The 21,003-nt window shown below is 41.7% G+C and overlaps 2 protein-coding genes and 1 pseudogene across 3 annotated transcripts in view; all 3 read right to left on the bottom strand.

Annotated features, from left to right (window-relative positions):
* Positions 1-21,003, bottom strand: part of LOC148103150 (butyrophilin-like protein 2) — a 67,169-nt gene that overhangs the window by 13,069 nt on the left and 33,097 nt on the right. The gene's annotated exons all lie outside the window — the stretch shown is intronic.
* Positions 44-9,740, bottom strand: LOC148103153 (uncharacterized). The gene is made up of 4 exons (XM_087839452.1): positions 9,045-9,740; positions 1,136-1,468; positions 431-541; positions 44-162 (listed from the first exon to the last, which is right to left on the bottom strand). The coding sequence occupies exons 1-4, from the start codon at positions 9,124-9,126 to the stop codon at positions 44-46; spliced, it is 645 nt and encodes a 214-aa protein (XP_087695578.1). The 5' UTR covers positions 9,127-9,740.
* Positions 12,945-18,819, bottom strand: LOC148103152 (uncharacterized; annotated as a pseudogene). Its single transcript, XR_015718543.1, has 6 exons — positions 18,342-18,819; positions 15,014-15,038; positions 14,751-14,933; positions 14,599-14,655; positions 14,413-14,487; positions 12,945-14,086 (listed from the first exon to the last, which is right to left on the bottom strand). The product of XR_015718543.1 is annotated as an uncharacterized LOC148103152 (transcript).

Genomic DNA, 21,003 nt, shown 5'->3' with positions numbered 1-21,003 from the left:
ACAACAAAGCACAGCATGATGATGTCAGCAGCAGCTGTGATGGTCACATGACCTCCCTGTCCCCTCCTTGTCTTCTAGTCTCAGTCAGATTGTGTCTCAGTTTGTTCCTGATGTGTTCCTGACTCGTTCTTTGGTAACTAGTCTGCAGCGTCCTGTAAAGTGCTGCAGACATGTTGGATGAAGAGCAGAAGAACAGACAGACTGAGCCTCCACAGTTGGCCATGTCTCACACACATCAGCACAGAAACCATGAAGATCTCATGTGTCTGAACATCTGAAGATCTCCACCACATGACTGAGCACAACTCAAAGAGGAACATTTACTCTCTTCAGCTCTCTGTAGCAGCTGTTTGTAACTGATGCCAAGTCAACAAATGACAAATATTAACCACACAAATGCATTATGGGTAGTGTAGTGGGAGACACTCACCTGACATGAAATAGTAACGAAAATGAAATATGAGACCTCCGGAAACAACGAGAACAAGAAGCAGGAGAAGCAGGAGAAGCAGGAGGGCTTTTGTCCAGGCTGGAAATGGTTCTGTGGAGAAACATAAAAAATGACCTCTGACCTTTATCTACTAGGGAAGGGATATATGGCGTCATTATCGGTCTGACCTAAATTACTGGATCAGATATCAGGGAGAAATACTGGCATCCATCATGAAGCCGAGTCTACATTTATTTGCATTGCTTTCCACTACGTTCAGCTATAAGTATAAAAGTGTCCTGTTACAACGTGTTTTGTTTTAAGTTGTTGAAAATAAACATCACTTTGTCCTGATATTGCACTTGTTTTTTTCATAACCAAACCAGTTTTGAAAACTGCATAAACTGCATTTTAAATTACTTTTTGAATATTACTTTAAATGTGTAGATTTAAAGTTCTGCTGAAAGTTTAAATAAAAGGATCAGTATTGTTGAAAATTGAAGTATTTTGCATGATTAGTTTTATGTGTTTTGTTTGTTAAAACCTGAGTATGAACTTACAAAATGCAGCACGACATAGAAAAACAGTTTTTCTAATGACTAAAGACTGTATCGGATTCATGTCTGTATCAGCAAATATCCAAATTTCTGATATTGGTATGGGACATAACAAAGTGGCACCATCTGTAGTATCTCCATGTCTGACCTTTGACCTGCAGCACTACTTTGTGTCTCAGGATGTCTTTGTCCCTGTAGATGGTGCAGATGTATCCTCCACCGTCTCTCTCTGTGGGGTATTTCAGGGTCAGACTGAGGTCTCCAGTTCTCAGCAGGTCTTCGTTCATCTTCGTGCGACCACAGTAAAGGTCGTCCTGGTTCTTAAGGTGGTCACTCCTGTTTGGATACACATGGACCATCAAGATTTCTCTGTCAAATCTCGTCCACTCCACTGTGGTGTCCTTGGGCAGGTCAGGTTTTGTTTTGCAGGGCAGGATGACGGAGTATGAGCCTTCCTCCACCTTCACCTCCACCTGCTGGTCTGCAAATGATAATAAACCACATATATCTGATCATATATCTGGTGTGTGTGTGTGTGTGGTGAGGGGAGATAGGCCTCCACACTTGGAGGGCCTGGGAGTTCCCAGAGAGGTGGAGTCTAAGACCCGACCTGACATATAGACACAGACAAACAGGCACACACAGACACAGACATGCATTCCCACCCTCATGCACACATATACAAACACTCAGCACTCACCCAACATAGGGATAAACATAAATGGACATGTACACACAATCACACTCCCCAAACATACTCTATACCCCAGGTCCAGGTACCCTCGCCCCCAGAGGGGGAAACGGCACCCAGACCCAAGAGATGTTACCCTTCCCTCCGGGGTGGAGGCAAGCAGACTGTCCCAGGCTCCTCCCCGCCCCCCCGCCCCGATGGCTAGTAGAGAACGGGGGGGTGTTAAGACCCCATACCTTCCTCCTCCCGCTCATGTGTAGTGTTGCTGCGTGTTGCTTTAAAGTGCATTTTAAAGAAGGGAGAGCATGGTGCTGCTGCCAGAGAACAGCAGGTGTTAGCACGGCCCCTCCTGAGAACCCTCAATGTCAACATGGATTTAAAATTGAGAGGTGGGCACCGGCGCCAGAGGTGGGGTTGAATACACAGACCGTCTACTGGACACCGTTAACGTGCCCACCCTCAAGGCCCTATATATATATATATGTGTGTGTTATGAGAGTGTAGGTAATGTGGATGTCTAAGTTGTGAGATAAAATTGAGGCACAGGTGGCCAGAAGAAGACGGGGGGGGGGGGGGGGGGGGGGAACAGTCTCCCCTACACTCTGGTGACACACCCGCACCCGCCATGTGGTGGAGCGGGAAGAGGGAAGTAGCCAGGGATGGGGAGGAAAAGAAGGGAGGGGAGGATGCCCCTCCCTAGGGCCAGCTCCCCCGCTGACCCCAATATGCACCCCCGTCCTTTGGTATCCACCAAGGCAAGGGAGCCCAGGCCCATCCAGACCGGGGCCTACGGCAGCAGCACCGCCAAGCCCCACAGGACCCCACCCCACCGCAGAGGAAACTGTACCCACCCCAACATTCAATCATCTCCCAGACTACACAAGACAACAGGTTAAGTTTATTCTCCACCTCTCCTATGTCTCTCCCCCACCTGCAGAGTGGACTCCTGCAAGGATGGAGGAAGCTCCCTGCCAGTTGAAGAGCCCCACAGTTAGGCCGATGCACAAGAGGCCCCCTGCGCCAGGGCTGAGCCCCCGTGCACCCACCCGCCCACAACCTCGGTGACACACTGACGAGGACCGAAGCCCCCAAGGCCCAGCCAGAGCCTCAGCACGGAGGCGAAGCACCCCCGAACCCCAAACCCCCACGCCCGCCCCAGATCCACTCAGGGGCAGCCAGGCCACCAGGCCAGTAACCTACGCTCGCCAGCACAGACCATCCTCCAGCCCCGCTGCACGCAGCCACGAGGAGAACAACCTCTAAGAGCGACCAGAGCCACTAACCAGGTTATGAACACAACCCCCAGGTTAAGCCCTCCAGGGATAACGTCTCTAGGGGTCCTCCAGGTGCCCTAAGCCCGTCCCAACCTCCACATCAACCACAATAGCTAAGGCGGGACCAAACCACGACCCCCTACCCCCGCTAGGTGATGGAGCCGATCAAAGGAGCCCAGAGGAATTGATCTAATGTGGTGGCAGAGGCTATATCGAGACTAATGTGATCTATTAGATGGTTTCTATATTGGCTAGAATTAAGATTATTTTTATTTTTCCAGTTCATGAGGACCGTTTTCTTGGCGATGCATAGGGCAGTAAAAACCTTGTGGACTGTATTAGTTTCTGTAGTGACATCATCCAAATTTCCCAACAAGCATACTAAAGGGGAGGTTGGAATTTTACATTTCAGACACTTTGATAAGTCTTCACATATCTCGTGCCAAAACTTCTGCACTGGTGGACAGAACCAAAGAGCGTGGATGTAATTGTCTGGTGTATTGCCTTGACAGTGTGAGCAGTTGTTGGCGGATGTAAAGCCCATCTTGAACATCCGATGACCTGTATAGTGCACTCTATGTAGTATTTTGTATTGTATTAATTGCAGACTGGGATTTTTAATCAATTTAAAGGTTATTAAGCAAATCTGAGACCAGACGTTTTGGTCTAAGCTGACTGATAAATCTGCTTCCCATTTTGCAATAGGAAGGGATATTGATTCATCTATTTTAGAAAGTGTTCTGTATATTTTAGATAATAATTTGGGGGATTTAAGAGTAAGAAAATGTACCACACTTGGTGGTGGTAATTCAACTTGACTGAGGTTAAATTTCTTTTTTACTATGGATTTAATTTGTTGATATTCTAAAAATCTTTTCTTGTTGATCCCATATTGTGTAACTAGTCTGTCAAATGCAATAAATTCTGTTCCTTCTAGTATATGTTCTAAGTATTTGATTCCTTTACAACTCCATTCTGGGAAATTAATCATATTATTGTTTTGTAATATGTCAGGGTTATTTCAGATAGGTGTACGTTACTTGTAACGCATTCCTGTAATCAGATTACGTTTTTCAAGTAACGAGTAAAGTAAGGGATTACTATTGCAAAAATGGTAATTAGATTACCGTTACTTTCCCATAAGCACGCTGCGTTACTAAAACCATGATTTTTTTGCGAGAATGTCTCATGACAGTGACGTAAGCGAGTGCGACGTTCGTGACAACAGCTGTGTGCAGATTAACAATGAATAATATATCGAGTGCGGAGAGAGTATTAGCGTGCAGCATTTAAAGCGTGGAAGTACAGACCTTACTTTGAGTTTGATTCCATAAAAAGTGACAAAACACATTAGCGTCCGTTGTGCGTGGGAAGAAAACTTCGTTTTACAACGAAAAAACCCCTAAACTTCCGAGCAAGAACAGAGTGCGCTACGACATACAGTGGGGCAAAAAAGTATTTAGTCAGCCACCGATTGTGCAAGTTCCCCCACTTAAAATGATGACAGAGGTCAGTAATTTGCACCAGAGGTACACTTCAACTGTGAGAGACAGAATGTGAAAAAAAAATCCATAAATTCACATGGTAGGATTTGTAAAGAATTTATTCGTAAATCAGGGTGGAAAATAAGTATTTGGTCACCTCAAACAAGGAAAATCCCTGGCTCTCACAGACCTGTAACGTCTTCTGTAAGAAGCTTTTCTGTCCCCCACTTGTTATCTGTATGAATGGCACCTGTTTGACCTCATCATCTGTATAAAAGACACCTGTCCACAGCCTCAACCAGTCAGACTCCAAACTCCGCCATGGCCAAGACCAAAGAGCTTTTGAAGGACACCAGGAAAAGAATTGTAGACCTGCACCAGACTGGGAAGAGTGAATCTACAATAGGCAGCAGCTTGGTGTGAAAAAATCAACTGTGGGAGCAATCATCAGAAAATGGAAGACATACAAGACCACTGATAATCTCCCTCAATCTGGGGCTCCACGCAAGATCTCATCCTGTGGGGTCAAAATGATCATGAGAACGGTGAGCAAAGATCCCAGAACCACACGGGGGGACCTGGTGAATGACCTGCAGAGAGCTGGGACCAAAGTAACAAAGGTCACCATCAGTAACACACTACAACGGCAGGGAATCAAATCCCGCAGTGCCAGACGTGTTCCACTGCTGAAGCCAGTGCATGTCCAGGCCTGTCTGAAGTTTGCCAGAGAGCACATGGATGATACAGCAGAGGATTGGGAGAATGTCATGTGGTCAGATGAAACCAAAGTAGAACTTTTTGGTATAAACTCAACTCGTCGTGTTTGGAGGAAGAAGAATACTGAGTTGCATCCCAAGAACACCATACCTACTGTGAAGCATGGGGGTGGAAACATCATGCTATGGGGCTGTTTTTCTGCCAAGGGGACAGGACGACTGATCCGTGTTAAGGACAGAATGAATGGGGCCAAGTATCGTGAGATTTTGAGCCAAAACCTCCTTCCATCAGTGAGAACTTTGAAGATGAAACGAGGCTGGGTCTTCCAACATGACAATGATCCAAAACACACCGCCCGGGCAACAAAGGAGTGGCTCCGTAAGAAGCATTTGAAAGTCCTGGAGTGGCCTAGCCAGTCTCCAGACCTCAACCCCATAGAAAATCTGTGGCGGGAGTTGAAAGTCCGTGTTGCTCGGCGACAGCCCCAAAACATCACTGCTCTTGAGAAGATCTGCATGGAGGAATGGGCCAAAATACCAGCTACTGTGTGTGCAAACCTGGTAAAGACCTATAGTAAACGTTTGACCTCTGTTATTGCCAACAAAGGTTATGTTACAAAGTATTGAGTTGTATTTTTGTTATTGACCAAATACTTATTTTCCACCCTGATTTACGAATAAATTCTTTACAAATCCTACCATGTGAATTCATGGATTTTTTTTTCACATTCTGTCTCTCACAGTTGAAGTGTACCTCTGGTGCAAATTACTGACCTCTGTCATCATTTTAAGTGGGGGAACTTGCACAATCGGTGGCTGACTAAATACTTTTTTGCCCCACTGTAATGGGAAACTCACAGAGAAACTCACGGATTCTTCCACTGACCGCTGCACACCTGCACCAGGGTAAACCTCCGCCTACCCCACTCCTGCTTTACAGGTGAAAATAGAGAAACAGGACCGCTGAGTCTTTGATTTTATTTATTTTCTGCTGTGTTTTACTTGCCTCTATTTGAATGACCGAGTGTAAACACACAAAATATTTTATTTTATGAGCTGGAATGTGCAGAAAATAGGTTTAAATATTAAACAAATTTCTTCCAGTCAGAGAATGTTGCATATAATTAAATTTTTGCTTGATGCATAAAGTTAAAAGATTAAAACTAATAAAACAAGTTTTAAAAAGAGACTTTTCCTTTTGATTACACTTTGTATGATGGATTATGCAGAAAAAGTAGAATTGGGCTGAAAGATCTATCGCTTTATCACCTATTCAGGATGTAAATTGTGTTTTTAAAAAGTAACTAAGTAACTAAGTAACAAATTACTTTTGAAAATAAGTAATCAGTAAAGTAACAGGACTACTTTTTTGGGGAAGTAATCAGTAATCAGTTACTGATTACTTTTTTCAAGTAACTTGACACGACACAGTAATGACACGCTATAGTTGGGTATAAACACCTGGGGAATGAAAAAAGTAGTGTCATGTTTATGTTTTGGACTATTTGTCCATGATATTCTAAGTTAAATTTCATTCTCCAAGTGGGTTATTTGGGGTTTTGTGCTTTTGAGATGTTATTAGGAGGTTTAGTTTCTGTCAGGGTTCCTGGGTCGGTGACCCAGTGTTTTCAGTTTTGTCACATTTAGGTTATGTTGCCACATCAATGCTTTCACTTCCTGTTTTTCCCCGTGTCAGCTTGTCTCTCGTGTCATTAGTCAGATTATGTTCAGCCCTGTACTCACCTGTTTCCAATCATTGTCATCATTCAACCTGTGTATTTAAGTTCCTCGGTTTCACCAGTTCTCTGTTGTGTCATTGATGTCATGTTGTCGTTTCCGCCTGCGTTCAGCCAGCCAGCCAGCCAGCCTGATCAAAAAACTCACTAAACTGAAGAAAACTGAACTCAACTGAAACACACTAACTATGATGAAAGAATAACCAAGAACCCAAGCGCCAGAAACTATCAGGGGTTGCTGAGTGGAGGCGAGGAAGTGACCCAAACGCAGGACTCGTGGATAGTTAGGTGAAGGTTGGTGTTTATTGCCAATTCAGTGAACAAACAGAACAGAGGTAGGAAATGGCTGGCTGGCTGGACGACTGACTGACTGACTGACTGACTGAAGGACGTCCCTACGTCCGTACGTCCGTCCGTCCTTAAACACGGGGGACAGGACTGTCCCCCACACATCAAACCTGCACGATCTCCTCCTGCTGCACTTCAACACATTAAAGAGAGAGAGAGGAAAGAAAAGCTGATGATGAGAGCAGAGAGAGGAAGGTGTACTTACCGTGCAGGAGGATCACAAACACCACAAACATCTTCATGTTCCTGTCAAACTCAGAGACTCTTTCAAAGCCCTTCAGGACATCAGCTCACAGCAGCTTCACTTTCCTCTGCTGATCATCTACTGACACTCTCACACTGCTCACACTGTCACAGCTCAGAGTTCAGCTTCACACTTTGTTAAAGCACATCTGTGGAATGAAGTCCGGCCGGCCACAGATCACTTCTGAGGAAAGAGGAGGACGTCGGCTTTCCTCGTAGTTTCACGCCCGAGCGCTCCGGTTGGAGGCGGCTGCTGCGGCCTCACCCTGACACGCACAAAGCTCCGCCTTCAGTCCTGACACTGAAACATCCACTGTAGCTACAATGATGCAGATGTGACCCTCAGCAGCTGGATTTCCTCTCCATAGATGTGTTTCCATGCAGATCATGGACATAAAGCAGCTCCAGGATGAGTGTGAAAGAACTTCTTCCACTACAGTATTCATTACAGCACTGTGGCACTCCACAAACCCTCACACTGTCTCAATCCCTGTTTCCAGTTTGACTGAGAGAAGGCCTGAAGCTCAGCCAATCACAGGACAGGAAGTGATCAGCTGACAGTGATTTGAAGCTGTCAGGGTGAGGCTGCTTCATGCAGGTGTGAAACTATGAGGAAGCTGAACGCCTCCTCTTTCCTCAGAAGTGATCTGTGGCAGTCTGCCATCATGTTTGGCTGCACACACTGAATCACAGAAGAGCACCAGGACACGCTATAATCAGCTGTCAGTGACTTGAAGGTTCACATTTCTAGGTTCACACCTGTTGATGAACTTTGGCCGACACAAAGTTCATCAACAGGTGTGAAACTACGAGGAAGCTGAACGACCTCGTCTTTCCTCAGAGGTGATCTGTGGCAGTCTGCCATGTTCAGCTGCACAGACTCAGCCTGAGCTCTCTGAAAGCTGACTGGGACCTTTTTAAAGAAGTGTTGTTTATAATTTAAAACATGACAAATACATTCAAATGTCTGATAAAATAAGTATGATCTGATTTCAAACTGCAGCTATATTTCTTAATTTTTAAGAGCCAGTAAATGGTTATTGTGAAATGATAATATAAAAACATTTGAAATAAACTGAACAATGAAATTATTTTGATAGAAGTGTTTTGTGATGAATACAGCAGACAGTAACCCTTCTGTGTGCAGCGGTGCTCTGCTTTCCTGAGCAGACAGTAAACGCAGCATGCAGAGTCCAGTCTGTCCTCAGTGTGTCAGCACAGCTTCAGTTCAGTTTCATTTAGTCATCCATTTATTTCTCTGTTACATTCATTTGGTGGGGACTGAGTGTTTATCTCTAAAGATCGGATCCAAGACATTTATTCAACCCTTAGAGGTGAAGGTTGTTACCATGGGAACCATAGATAATAATAAGGATTTATTTTAACAATCTCTGGGGAAATAAATGTTTCTCTGTTTAAAGCTGTAAATCTACTGCTGAGGAGAGTCCAGAGACATTTCCACAGATGTGTACAAATGTAATAATTTAAGAAGAATTCTGTTATTTAACCAGAATAATAAAAATGAAACACCAGGTGATGATTTCAATATAAGACTGAATAACTACCTGCTGCTGGTTTCGGCTGCGCTGTGCAAAGCTCTTTGGAGCTGCAGGATGAAGAAACAGCTTTTGCACATGTGAGCAGCATTAAGGGCGAGTGTGGTCATGACGCTGAGCCTGTGGGTGTCTGCAGAGACCCTCTCACTCTGTTAATGGAGCCTATGTCACCTGGAGACCAGCAGACTGGAAACTATAATCAGGTCTTTATCTGTGTGGAGGCGTGAAGCGAGGACACAAACATGGACACATGTCTCCCTTATTGTGACTGCTTGGATACTCAGTGAAGGACACTTCTGCAAGAATAATCAGCGTAAAATAGTTTCTCTGTCCTGTCACAAAGTTTCTAAATATTTCACACTAACTCTTAATCAGTTTCATGTTTATTGTCATCAGATCTTGAGATTTGTCAGGTTCGATGATGTCACACGACAGAAGAAACTGAAGCTGATTGGATCATAGATGACAGACAATTTTGTGCAAATGAGATTTTCAAGATTTCAGCAGCAGGTCAGCTACTAGAAGAAGGCTGGTGGATAATAACCCTCAGCTGTTTTCTGAGCATCCACTGGAGTGTAACTGGTGGATATTTCCACAGCTAACCCATCATGAGAAAAAGTTTCTTTTTTATTTCTTTCATCCTTCCTTAAAGAGATAAAGCAAACAGCACATATAGTATAGGACGCCAAACAGAGGAGAGTTGTCTGAAGGACAGGAAGACAGATGTGCATTCTGTTTCCTGATGGGCATGGAGGAGGAGGCACAGCTGCTCTGACTCAACTGATGCTTGAGGTTAAAGTTACCACACTTCCAGCTCACGTGCTGAACAACAGAAACAATCTGCACCACCTCCAGGTAGACTTTAGGTGTTGTGCTTCTGCGGCACTATGGAAACCTGATGGTGACGCTGCTGCTGCTGTTTGTCAGAGTCCAGCTCACAGCCCAGTTTCTGGTTTCCATGCCAGAGTAAACACGGCTGCTAAGCAACAGCTGAGCAGGATCTTCTCACACAGGGAGAGTTATGGCTGCACTCTCAGGATGGCGTTTTGTTTTTCTGCTTTGATAAACGTTTCCTTCCCCTTCGTGCTCTTCGGCCTCGTGGGTGGATCATGTTTGGAGGCCTTCCCAACATCTCAACAAGATAACGCAGCAGTGCTGCCCGAGGTCGTTCCCAGATGAAACCGTCTTCTTATCACCCAGGAGGAAGGAGAGAGTCTCACACTGAAGCTCAACCTGTGACTGGACTCTCACAGACAGATTCATGTTGTTGTTCACAGCTGTCTGCCAGCAGGAACACACACTGCTGCACATCTGTGTGCGTCCAGCTGTTCTCCACTGTGCACAGTGTGCAGATGTTGTGAGTGGAACGCTCCACTGCAGCTGTCGTAGCAGAGACATCCTGTTTCCACTGAGGTTAGCTCTGAGCTACATGTGAGTCTATTTAGGAAATCTTCCCTTCAGTTTGACCTCTGACCTTTGCCTACAGTACTGACATCAGTATCTACAGCAGGTGCTGGGGTTTGTTGCTGACCTTTGACCTGTAAATGAACGCTTGTCGGTCTTTCCCATCACTGATGGAGCAGGTGTAGTTGCTGCTGTCAGTCTGTTGGTTTTCTCAGAGTGAGGCTGAATCTGTGTGACCATCGTAGCTGTTTCTCCTCTAAGATCGTCTCCTCCTCCTCGTGGACAGATCAGCTGAAGAGTCCACATCACTGAGGCCTTCTAAAGTATGAAGCTGAGTACTTGCAGTTTGTTCATTATTACAAACACATTCCTCTGGACACAGACCAGGTACAGACAGCTCTGCATCCTCATCTCTTTAGAAATAACTCTGAAGTCGCTCTGACCTCTTTGTGAAATGTTTCAGTCTTTGTGTCAAACAGAATAAAACAGCTGTGTTTAGACTATAAATGCTGCTGGAGCTTCTACGCTCTTACAAACTCATCTCCTCTCTGGTGAATCAAAGTAAGGAAAAGAAATGAATGAAACAGCTTTTAGGAAAATCAAACACCAGCCCAGTCTGTGTCCTCTGTGAGACCTTTGAAAAACAATGAAAATCTCTAAACATTCAGTCAAACGTGACCCAGAGTTCACTGGGTCAGACCTCAGCAGATCAGCAGGTATGAACTCACCACCTACTGACCAATCAGTCCTGTGGAATAACACCACTCTCTGTGGCAGATCTCTGTGCAGACAGTGGGAGGGTCTGAAGTCTTTGTGTTTCCCTGATGAGCTTCAGTAATAAAGATTTTTAGACTTTAACAGTGTCACAAATCTGTTCTGATATAGGCTTTCATATATATTCAGACCGTCCATTCCAAGCAGTATTTCAAGCCTACACTTGAATCCTGTGTTTATTCTCTTTAAAGTATAAGTATAAGTACTATCTGCAATCGCTGTGCAGCCTTTATGACACATATCTGTTATTAACCTCTGTCTCTCTTCCACAGCATGTCTTTATCCTGTCTTCCTTCTCTCACCCCAACCAATCACAGCAGATGGCCCCGCCCCTCCCTGAGCCTGGTTCTGCTGGAGGTTTCTTCCTGTTAAAAGGGAGTTTTTGCTTCCCACTGTCGCCAAAGTGCTGCTCATAGGGGGTCATATGATTGTTGGGTTTTTCTCTGTATCTATGAAGCGCCTTGAGGCAGCTTTTGTTGTGATTTGGCGCTATATAAATAAAGTTGAATTGAACTGAAATTCCCAACTGTGACTTGCTCTCTTTAAAGTATAAGTATAAGTACTATCTGCAATCGCTGTGCAGCCTTAATATTTGCACATCCTAAAAAGAGTATGTCACAAAATCTGCATGACTTAGGGCACCAAAGTATTAACCATATACTTAATTTGTGCAGTATACTGTGAAATTTAGAATTAGATGTATTCATATCTATTACAGCTACTGTTCTGGATGTGGATATTCTTCTGACCATGGCATGATGGCAAACAAGTAAGAAATTATATACAAATGTATATTATCATCACTTACCATCCACAGCTGAAGCCATCCTTCTGCACTGGATGGGTCAACACACCTCCTTTCCATTTAATGTCCACCCATTCTGTTTTTGCGTGGCGGGTTCTCCTCATTTTTTAACTAATCACTGCACATTATTACAAAGCAGAATACAATTTGGTATGTGTCGTATTTCCTAATTTAAAAAAAAGATATTTTACAGAATTATACAGAATTTTATTTATTTTTTATTTATTTATTTTTGGCCTGTCCCGTTTGGCTCTTTTGCATCAGAATTATTGTCTAAATAATTTGTTCACCTGATCATTTTTATTTAACCGTACTGATTTATTTTGCAAATGAGACCTGGCCAAGAGGATGCCAACAGAGAAACACGCATTGTGGGGCCAGGTACAACAAGCTTCTACAAAAATGCAGTTGTAGTAAACTAACTTTTAAAAACCCAACATTATGTTGTATAAAACATTTAAAATTACTTGTGATTATTATGCTATTCCAAAGTAATTAAAAAGATGTATAAGAGGCAAAAGTTTAGCCTTTAGATAAATAATAAAAAATTGACTTCAGCTTACCTTCAGGTCCTCATCAGCTTTTGAGTTTCTGGCATTGCCATCAACATCAACATTGGCTTTCTGCATCCATAGCTGCAGGTTGTGAAAATGTTTTTCGACATTCTCACCACTACAAGGACTCCCAAAAACAACTGCAGCACGAACCATGTCAGTGAGGTCTTTTAAGGAAGTTGCAGTAGTGAAGACTCCAACAGTGTGCATTGCAAGATGGTAGTTCTTTGGTGCAGTTTAAGAAGAAATTATCTTTAAATGTTTCCAAAACAGTAATAATGTTTTCCCAAATTGAAAAATGAAATGCCATGTCACATGTCACAATAAAAAACAAACAAACAAGTGCATACTGTATTAAAAGGACTACACTTACTACTTTTTACAGATCTCCTTGGCATTCTTCATAACATGACTAAGGCATCTGTGAAGAATTGGAACCTCGAAGTTTTCCTTGTTTCCTTTCCATGAAGCGATGTTATAATAATGATTTATTGTGTCAGACAGATTTTTTTTGCAAAAGCTAAACAGATAGCTTGCATTAGGACCATAGATCCATCACACATAAGCATTAAAGGTGAACGCATGGCTTTGCGCCCAAAGGCCCTTGCAACATCAGTCAGAAATGCTTCCAAAAAATATGTGACTGAGGCAGTGGTATGGTCACATGTTAAATATGTAGCCACTGGTAGGGGAGAGGATGTTTTCCGTGGATTTTTTACTACAAGTTCGTAAACATAGGAAGGAGGCGAACCCTTTCTTTTTTTCATGATACTTCCTGTAGCATCCAAATAAACTATGTCCTCCCGACAGCGGCTCTGGAAAATCTCAATGCTCCTGGAAGACCATAAAAAAACACCTTTTGGATGTAACATCACTTTCTGCAATACATCCTCTGGGTTGTTCTTCTTGTTTGCCACCATTAACTGGAGACTCATAATCTCATTATGATGAAGACGACTTTTCTTTCGGATTTCCAAGGCTATGTTTCTCAACACTTGAGGAGTTGGAACTTCATCTCTACACCCCGATTGCACAACATCATCATCCATTTTGCTCATTTGTTCCAGATACATGGCTCTAGGTAATTGGTTTTCCAATTCATGGCCAATTTTATCTCTCTTATGAGCTCTTACTGGCCTTCTTCTTAGTTCATAGTGGTTGTGCACACACTCGAGACCTTGAAAATTGACTTTTGCCTTTAGATCGTCTTCATTATCTACAGTGACAGTGACTGGACAGTCCTCAAAACTGCAGTAACCCAGACACCAGAAGAAAGGGCCCTTTCTTACTGAGTCCAAAGCCTTGACTCTGTGCCTTTTGAAGGCAAAGGAACAATATGGAAACACTGTCCGTATTCCGTCTGAAATCAGATCTGTCCACTGTAGTCCCTTGTATCCTCTTTGAGATCTCTTATTTTTTATATTAGTCCATTCTTTCCTTTTCAAGAAAAAAAAAGTCTGTTCAAGTGGGACCCTGATTCTTATGAATCCATCATCAGATGAGTTGCTGTTAGGCTAAAAAAGAGGAAAATTTATTTTGTGAGAAAACGCTTTGTCCATGTTACATAACTACTATAATATCAGTAAATATACTTGAAACACTTGTGTATTTTAAGTATATTAACAACCAGTGTTTCTAATGTCAGAATATACAGCAAAAATTCATGTTGAAAAGTGTCATGAAATATAAATTTCATTCTATGTTACAACATTTGATAAAATTCTTTATTTAATTGTATATTGTGTTTTAAAAAATATTTTTTATGTAATATAAAGTGGTCATTTAAACAATGATCGTAGAACCAATCATAACTTATTTGAAAGCATTTTTAATGACTGACCTGCTCAGGAGACAGCTGTCCTTCCACCTGCGAGGAGATGTCCGGTGACAGAGAAGCGGCAGCTGATAGTTCTTCCTGTTGAAAATGACAATATTAAGTTTAGGGATAATTTCAACAGTAACACATTGACTAAAATTTGTAATACCAACATATTTGATATCAAACACAGAATTTTATTTATGGAACCTGCTCTGGTGGCTTTTGTCCATTATCTGAATCCCCTTTGACTGGTATAGACAAGTTCTGTAGAGAACAGGCATACAATTTTAATAAATTTGATTTTAACTAAATAATTTAATACAATATGTTTTTGAAAAAATTAAGTGAAAAGAACTAACCTGACGAAATGCATCACAAATTCTGTAGCGGTTATTTTTATTATTCTGAATACCAAGTGTCAGGCAAACTTGACCCCAGGGGCCTTCTTTATGAAGTGCATGGTCCTCCAGTTGCATGCCATGTTTTTTCAGCTGTTCCACAGTTTCAATAATTTCATTGATTGTAATCGTTTTCTTTTTGTTCTAAAACAGAAGATATAGCATTTTCAGTTTTATTTTTCCTGGAAAATGTATATGAAAGAAAAGAAGAAAAAAATACATACCCCAAATAAGCAGAAGCGGTAGACTCTAAGTGTAAAAAAGAAAACATTACAGTGGCATTTATATCATTGATGAATATGAAATCATAACATTTTATAAAGAATATGTATAATATTCTCAATGAATTGAGAACAATTTTAAATCTGTGCCACTAATTACAAAACTTTGTTTCTATTCAAGTACTATTTGAACATGTTTTTGTGAAATACAATGCCCCTGAAGAAAATGTGCAGCACTTGATGTTAAAAAGCCATTGCCTGTTAGCTACAGATGTGCCTGTTATAGAACACGTGTTAATTAATTTCTGCCGTATGCTACAACTTTGCCTGAGTCCTGTGCGCAAATCTTTTTCTGTTTTTGCTCATAGCGAAGCCTGTTATCGAAAAAACCCCAGTAATAATATGGTGACATAAATGTAATTTTACGTGTTACACATAAGAAAAAAGACATTTTTACAATCAGAAATAACCTGGCTAATATCTTAGGCTAGGCTACAAGACTTGATTACTCAATTACATGTAATTGGAGATGAACTACTTTGTTAGCAAATTTTAAAAGTTACTATTTAAAGTTAATACTTAAAAAAAGGAACTCACCCCTTCTCCTTCTTCAGCATTTTTTCTGCACAAGACTTTTATGTTCAAAATGACATGTTTTCACCTCTAGTTTTTGAAATGTCGACAGAGTCAGACACTCCAAGCTCGCCTGTTTAATTGTAACGTCCAGTAGTGGGCGGTATAGGCTCTCCAACAGATTTTGTTTTTTTCAAGTGGACCATTATGGCTTTGCAATATTGCTCCACTTGATTGAAGTTTTAAAATATCTTTATTTATTCAATCATTTTATTGTAAAATTTAAATTTGCAGTTATTATCAAAGAAATACACATAATTGGTTGATAGGAAATATTAAGACTTAGACAAGAGACGTTCAAAAGAGGGGAAAAAACAGAGGGGATGAGGGACGGTGACACAAGACAGTAAATTCCATTGGATTACCTACTGGAAGAAAAAAACAGAAAAGAAAACAAGCAAAAATATAACACAGTACACAAATGCAAGTATCACAGCCACAACCTAGATAAGTATAAGTAACAGTAGATAATAAATATTGGTGTCAGCACGGCCCCTGCCTATGGAACGCCAGGACTGCCATAATGAATTAATTAAATACACCATTAAATAATTAATTAAATGTGGCTCCTTCAGGTCTCACCATGAAATTATTTTATCTGTCAACCTCACCCATCAAACTCAGGGGGCGGGGTTAACGCTGATCGACTCAAAACCATTGCTTTGGCCTGGTGGCCATTGTTTTTAGCACACAACAACCAGCATGTGGAAACTAACAGAACTGAACTTTGAAAAACCCTGTTTGTGTGTCACCAAATACAGTTTTAATATTTTTTTAGCCGAGAATGTAGCAGTTTAATCTTCATGTGTCTGGTCGGTTTGTCAAGATACAGCCTCTTTGCAAAAGTGCTTCGATGATTTCGGAGATGTCTGCCCAGTCTCACAGCAAAGCGGGGATAGACCCGCTCGCCTCGCAAGCAATCGAGCTGTTATTACCACCGACAAAGCGCAGGCCCCGGTACACAGCTGTAATAATCCCCGCTGACACGGACTTCTTTTACTGAGGTTATATTTATCGGGGTTTTATTTCCTGATGTTCGTATGTGTCCTACGTGTTTCAGTCGCCAATTCTGAATTATAACTAACATTAAAAACATGTTTAAGGAGGAGAGAGAGCAAATAAATTCGATTAACAGCTGATCTTTGGGTTTTTGTTCAGTCATCAGCGTGACCTGATAAACGCATAAAAGAGATAACGTTGGTGTTTCCGTCATGTAGTAACTGCTGGCTTTAACTGTACAAAGGTTGTTTGACACTATGACACACATACAGACTTCATGATGTTCGGCTAATATTTTATTGTGAATATTAATCATGAGGGTAAACGGACCTGTACACCACAGAGCGAGGTCAGCATGTCCACGATATCTTCAGTCCAGCGTTTAACACTGAGAGCTAAAACTCAGGTGAGGTTTCAAAGCTGTGTGCCGGTGATTGGACATCAGCCGCTGATGAAGCGGGTTCGCCTATAAAGTGCTCTGTTGGGAAACAAGCTCCAGTAGCTCTGCGCTCGGGAAAAACTATATTTACTTATCTTGTGCAGAAAAATGTGCTGACGTTGCGTAATATCGAGCACCGGCTGCCCAGTTAAACTGTGACTATCACCAGGTAACGTGGGCGTGTTTCTTGAATTAGCAGCAGGTGTTAAACAGCTGACAGGTGAGGAGGAGGATGCATGCAGGTAAACTGAGGGCCTGTTGAGCTGATCGCTGGTGTCGTGAGAAACACGTCAGCTCGTTCTTTATGTTACAGAAGCACAGAGACACAAGACCAGGTGGAAAGAGACGATCGTTCGGTGAAAATGAGAATCTGCAAATGCAACATGTGGAACACGGAGAGTGGAATATGTAAACAAACCGGTTAACGTAACGTAGCCCCCACCCCTCCAAAACAAACAAATACACACAAAATAAACGGTTAAGCTGGAACACCGGGGCTATGAGCTCGGTGTCAGCTGACTGTTAGCAGAGCTAGTGAAATGTCTGAAAACATCTGAGCACTTTTGCAAACATGTTCTATGTTGACAACCTGACCAGACATTCGCAGTTAAAACACTATTATTAAAACTACACCATTGCTGCCTGTGATTTGAAATGCATTGTGGGATACCTGGCTGCCCCAAGTCGACACAAGCAATCGATTATCTAGGATTGACCTGTCTTGCCTTACTTTGCACGGCAACCAATCAAATGTTAGAGAAGCTGCATGGCAGCGTTAACCCCGCCCCCTGAGTTTGATGGGTGAGGTTGACAGATAAAATTATTTCATGGTGAGACCTGAAGGAGTCAACTGTGCAATAATTAATTAAAATGTGAAATAAAGAAATAATTAATTAAATGTGTCAATAATTAATTAAATGTGTCAATAATTAATTAATTACATGTGTCATAAATATTTATGTAATTAATTATTTCCGATTTTAATTAATTAATGACACATTTAATTAATTATTTAATGGTGTATTTAATTAATTCATTATGGCAGTCCTGGCGTTCCATACCTGCCGAGAAACATTATCATCTACATGCATTTAAAATTGAGACGTGGGCACCGGCAACTTAGGAGAGGTTGAATACACAGACCATCCCTTGGACGCCATTCAGCATGCCCAGCACAAGTGATGTTGATGTATAGATTGTGGAATAAAATTGAGGTACAGGTGGTCGGAAGGGGACACAGCAGGAATGACTCACACCCACCTCAGTGAAACAACTGTACGCCAAAGCCCTGCATGTGTGGCGGTGTGATGGAGTGGGGATGAGGAGGGGAGGGAAGTGAAGGCAAAGTACTCTCTCGTGGGGCCAGGTCCCCCACTGACCCAAGTAGGCACCCCTGGAAGCCACAAAGGCCCATCCGGACGGGGGCCTACATTAGCACCACCACCAAGCCCCATGGAGCCTGGGGTGGGGGGCGCAGATCGTAACCCACCACAGAGGAAAATACATCCACCCAAACATTCAATAATCTCTCTGACTGCATAAGACAAAAGACACCACGGCTGAGTTTATTCTCCACCTCTGTACTAATTTTAAAGTTAACTATTGTCTTTTTTTTGTGGGTTTTAAATGTGGTGAATACTTGACAAACAAAGTAAAAAGAAAAAACAAAAAAGACAATTATAAATTAAAGGGCGTTGGAGATGTCATTCAAACTAACACCATTGCACATCAAAACATACATGTGAGTAACAGAAAGAAGAAAAAAACATTTCAGAATAATTCTAAGGTGGAAACCGAAATTATTCTTTTTAGAGCATTTTGAAATCATTAAAAGAGTAGGTCATATATGCTCAATTTGAAAGGGCTTTTATTTTGGAAGGCATAATCAGAATGACTTGATATTGATATGGTATCACTGTGGGGTTGGATACTGTTCATCTAAAGTGGAATTACCCTGTGGAAACAAGAATTTTCCATTTAAGAGCATTTTGAAATCACTGAAAGTTAGGTCTTAAATGGGCAATTTCAACGGGCCATTAATTTGAAACGCAAAATCAGACTGACTTGATATTGATATTGTTTCATTGTGGGGTTGCATACTCTTTATCTTAAGTGAATTTATGCAATGGAAACAAGAATTTTTCTTTTTAGAGAAATCAGAATTCATTGAAAGATTATTTCCCGTATGAGCAATTTGAAAGGGCTCTTATTTTGAAAGGCAAAATCAGAATGACTTGAGATCAACATGGTATCACTGTGGGATGGAATGCTGTCAATACAGAAAGTAATTATTATGTGGAAATAGCAATTTTCCATTTTAGAGCTTTCTGAAGTCATTGAAAACGCACACTGATATATGGTCAATTTGAAAGAGAGAATTTTGAAGGGCAAAACAAGAATGATTAATATTGACATGGAATCACTATGGGGTTGTATACTGTCAATATAGACTGCAACAAGTCTGTGGAAACGTGTTTTCCATTCTGAAATAATTAAAAGAGTAGTTAAAAAATAAACATTCAGAGGGCTTTTACTTTGAAATCCAAACGGAGGTGGCTTTAATATTGACATGTTGCTACTAGAATACTAGGGTATGTCATTTGTATCCAACATTAGAGTGTGCAAACAAGACTAATTGATATTTGTGAATGTGCTCTTAATTTACTGGGAGTTGGCCTTCATTTTGAAATCATGCTTCAGGAGATTTTATTTTGAAATCATGTTTCCACATCTTTTGCCATAATACTTTGAATACACAGAGAACATAAAACAAAGTGGAGGCTGGCTTGACACCAGTAATAAATGGGCCCTGGGTTCTTTTCCTAGTGTACTCGTACGATATTGTTAAATTAACTTCTCTTTTGTTTCTGGGATCAATGAAGCTTATTCCTTAACAGCAGCACTACACGCGAAAATGAACACTAGTGTCTATAGTGCAGTAAATCATGTCATACACCATGTAAAGTAGAGCATTGCAACCCTCCTTTAATTTACCAAACAATGAAAACAAAATAATAAAATGGCAGATTTCAGTATTCAGGCAAACCAAAAACACACACAGCAATTTACCCACTGTACACAGAATCTCCACATATACAGTGTAAACCACCAGTGATAAAACAATTATAGTCCCAAACTAAACCTAAAGCCGGCAGAGGTAAACCCTACGTTGCAGGCCTGTATTGACCCTGTGCACGAGAAAATGCTAACTTCCTGGTTTGAGACCGGATGTGGGGTTGTACATTTCCGGTAGCTTTACTTTGCGGTCAATCGCTACTGCGAAGATATCCTCCAAAATCATGTCCACAACTCGAAAACGGAAAGATGGCGTTAAGTTACAAAGAGCAGGAGGTGGGAACACTCACCACTGTTGTGTCATAAAAAATCTAATGATCAATTTTGACGTTTAAAGAGTTTAGATCGATCAGTTGTTTACATCACTCAACACAAGCAGAACTGCAGCAGAAGACACATCGTCCACATTCAGAAGCACATCTCTGTATAGTGACTGGTCTCATGATTCAAACAGGCAGATGTTCAGCATTCAAACTACAGGTGAACAATAGTCAAACCAGATGTTTCCTGTTATGTCGATATCAGCTAGTCAAGTACACACCTACACAGCATGTTAACAAACCGTGAAAAAAAGCCACACAAAAAATGAACGATTGCTGGTAACGGTTTCTATACATTAGTATGTACGAAGGGTATGTTGTGACTTACCTTCAAAATTACAGCGGTCCCTCGCTATAACGCGGTTCACCTTTCACCTCGCTGTTTCGCGGATTTTTTAGTGCAAGTTTGCATGCTTATTTTTTTACGTCACATTGTGTCCTGATCGCTGCAGACGATCTCCTCCGTGACGTCTCTCCTGGACAGCATCGCTGCATTGATGCTAGCAGTGTGACTCTGAAGTGCAGTG

Source organism: Neolamprologus brichardi, chromosome 3, assembly GCF_056152115.1.
Source record: "Neolamprologus brichardi isolate AB-2024 chromosome 3, ASM5615211v1, whole genome shotgun sequence".
In the NCBI taxonomy this organism is placed as follows: domain Eukaryota; kingdom Metazoa; phylum Chordata; class Actinopteri; order Cichliformes; family Cichlidae; genus Neolamprologus; species Neolamprologus brichardi.
Note: the sequence above shows the minus strand (reverse complement) of the source record. Positions and strands in the feature narration are given on the sequence as shown.

Bases quoted from the DNA above. Each gene is read 5' to 3' on its own strand.
- LOC148103153 (XM_087839452.1), bottom strand. From the start codon at position 9,126: ATGCTGCTCACATGTGCAAAAGCTGTTTCTTCATCCTGCAGCTCCAAA. The intron at 1,469-9,044 runs GTAGTTATTCAG...TATCATTTGCAG, and splicing joins GCAGCCGAAACCAGCAGCAG to ACCAGCAGGTGGAGGTGAAG. The intron at 542-1,135 runs GTCAGACATGGA...GTTTCTCCACAG, and splicing joins AGTAGTGCTGCAGGTCAAAG to AACCATTTCCAGCCTGGACA.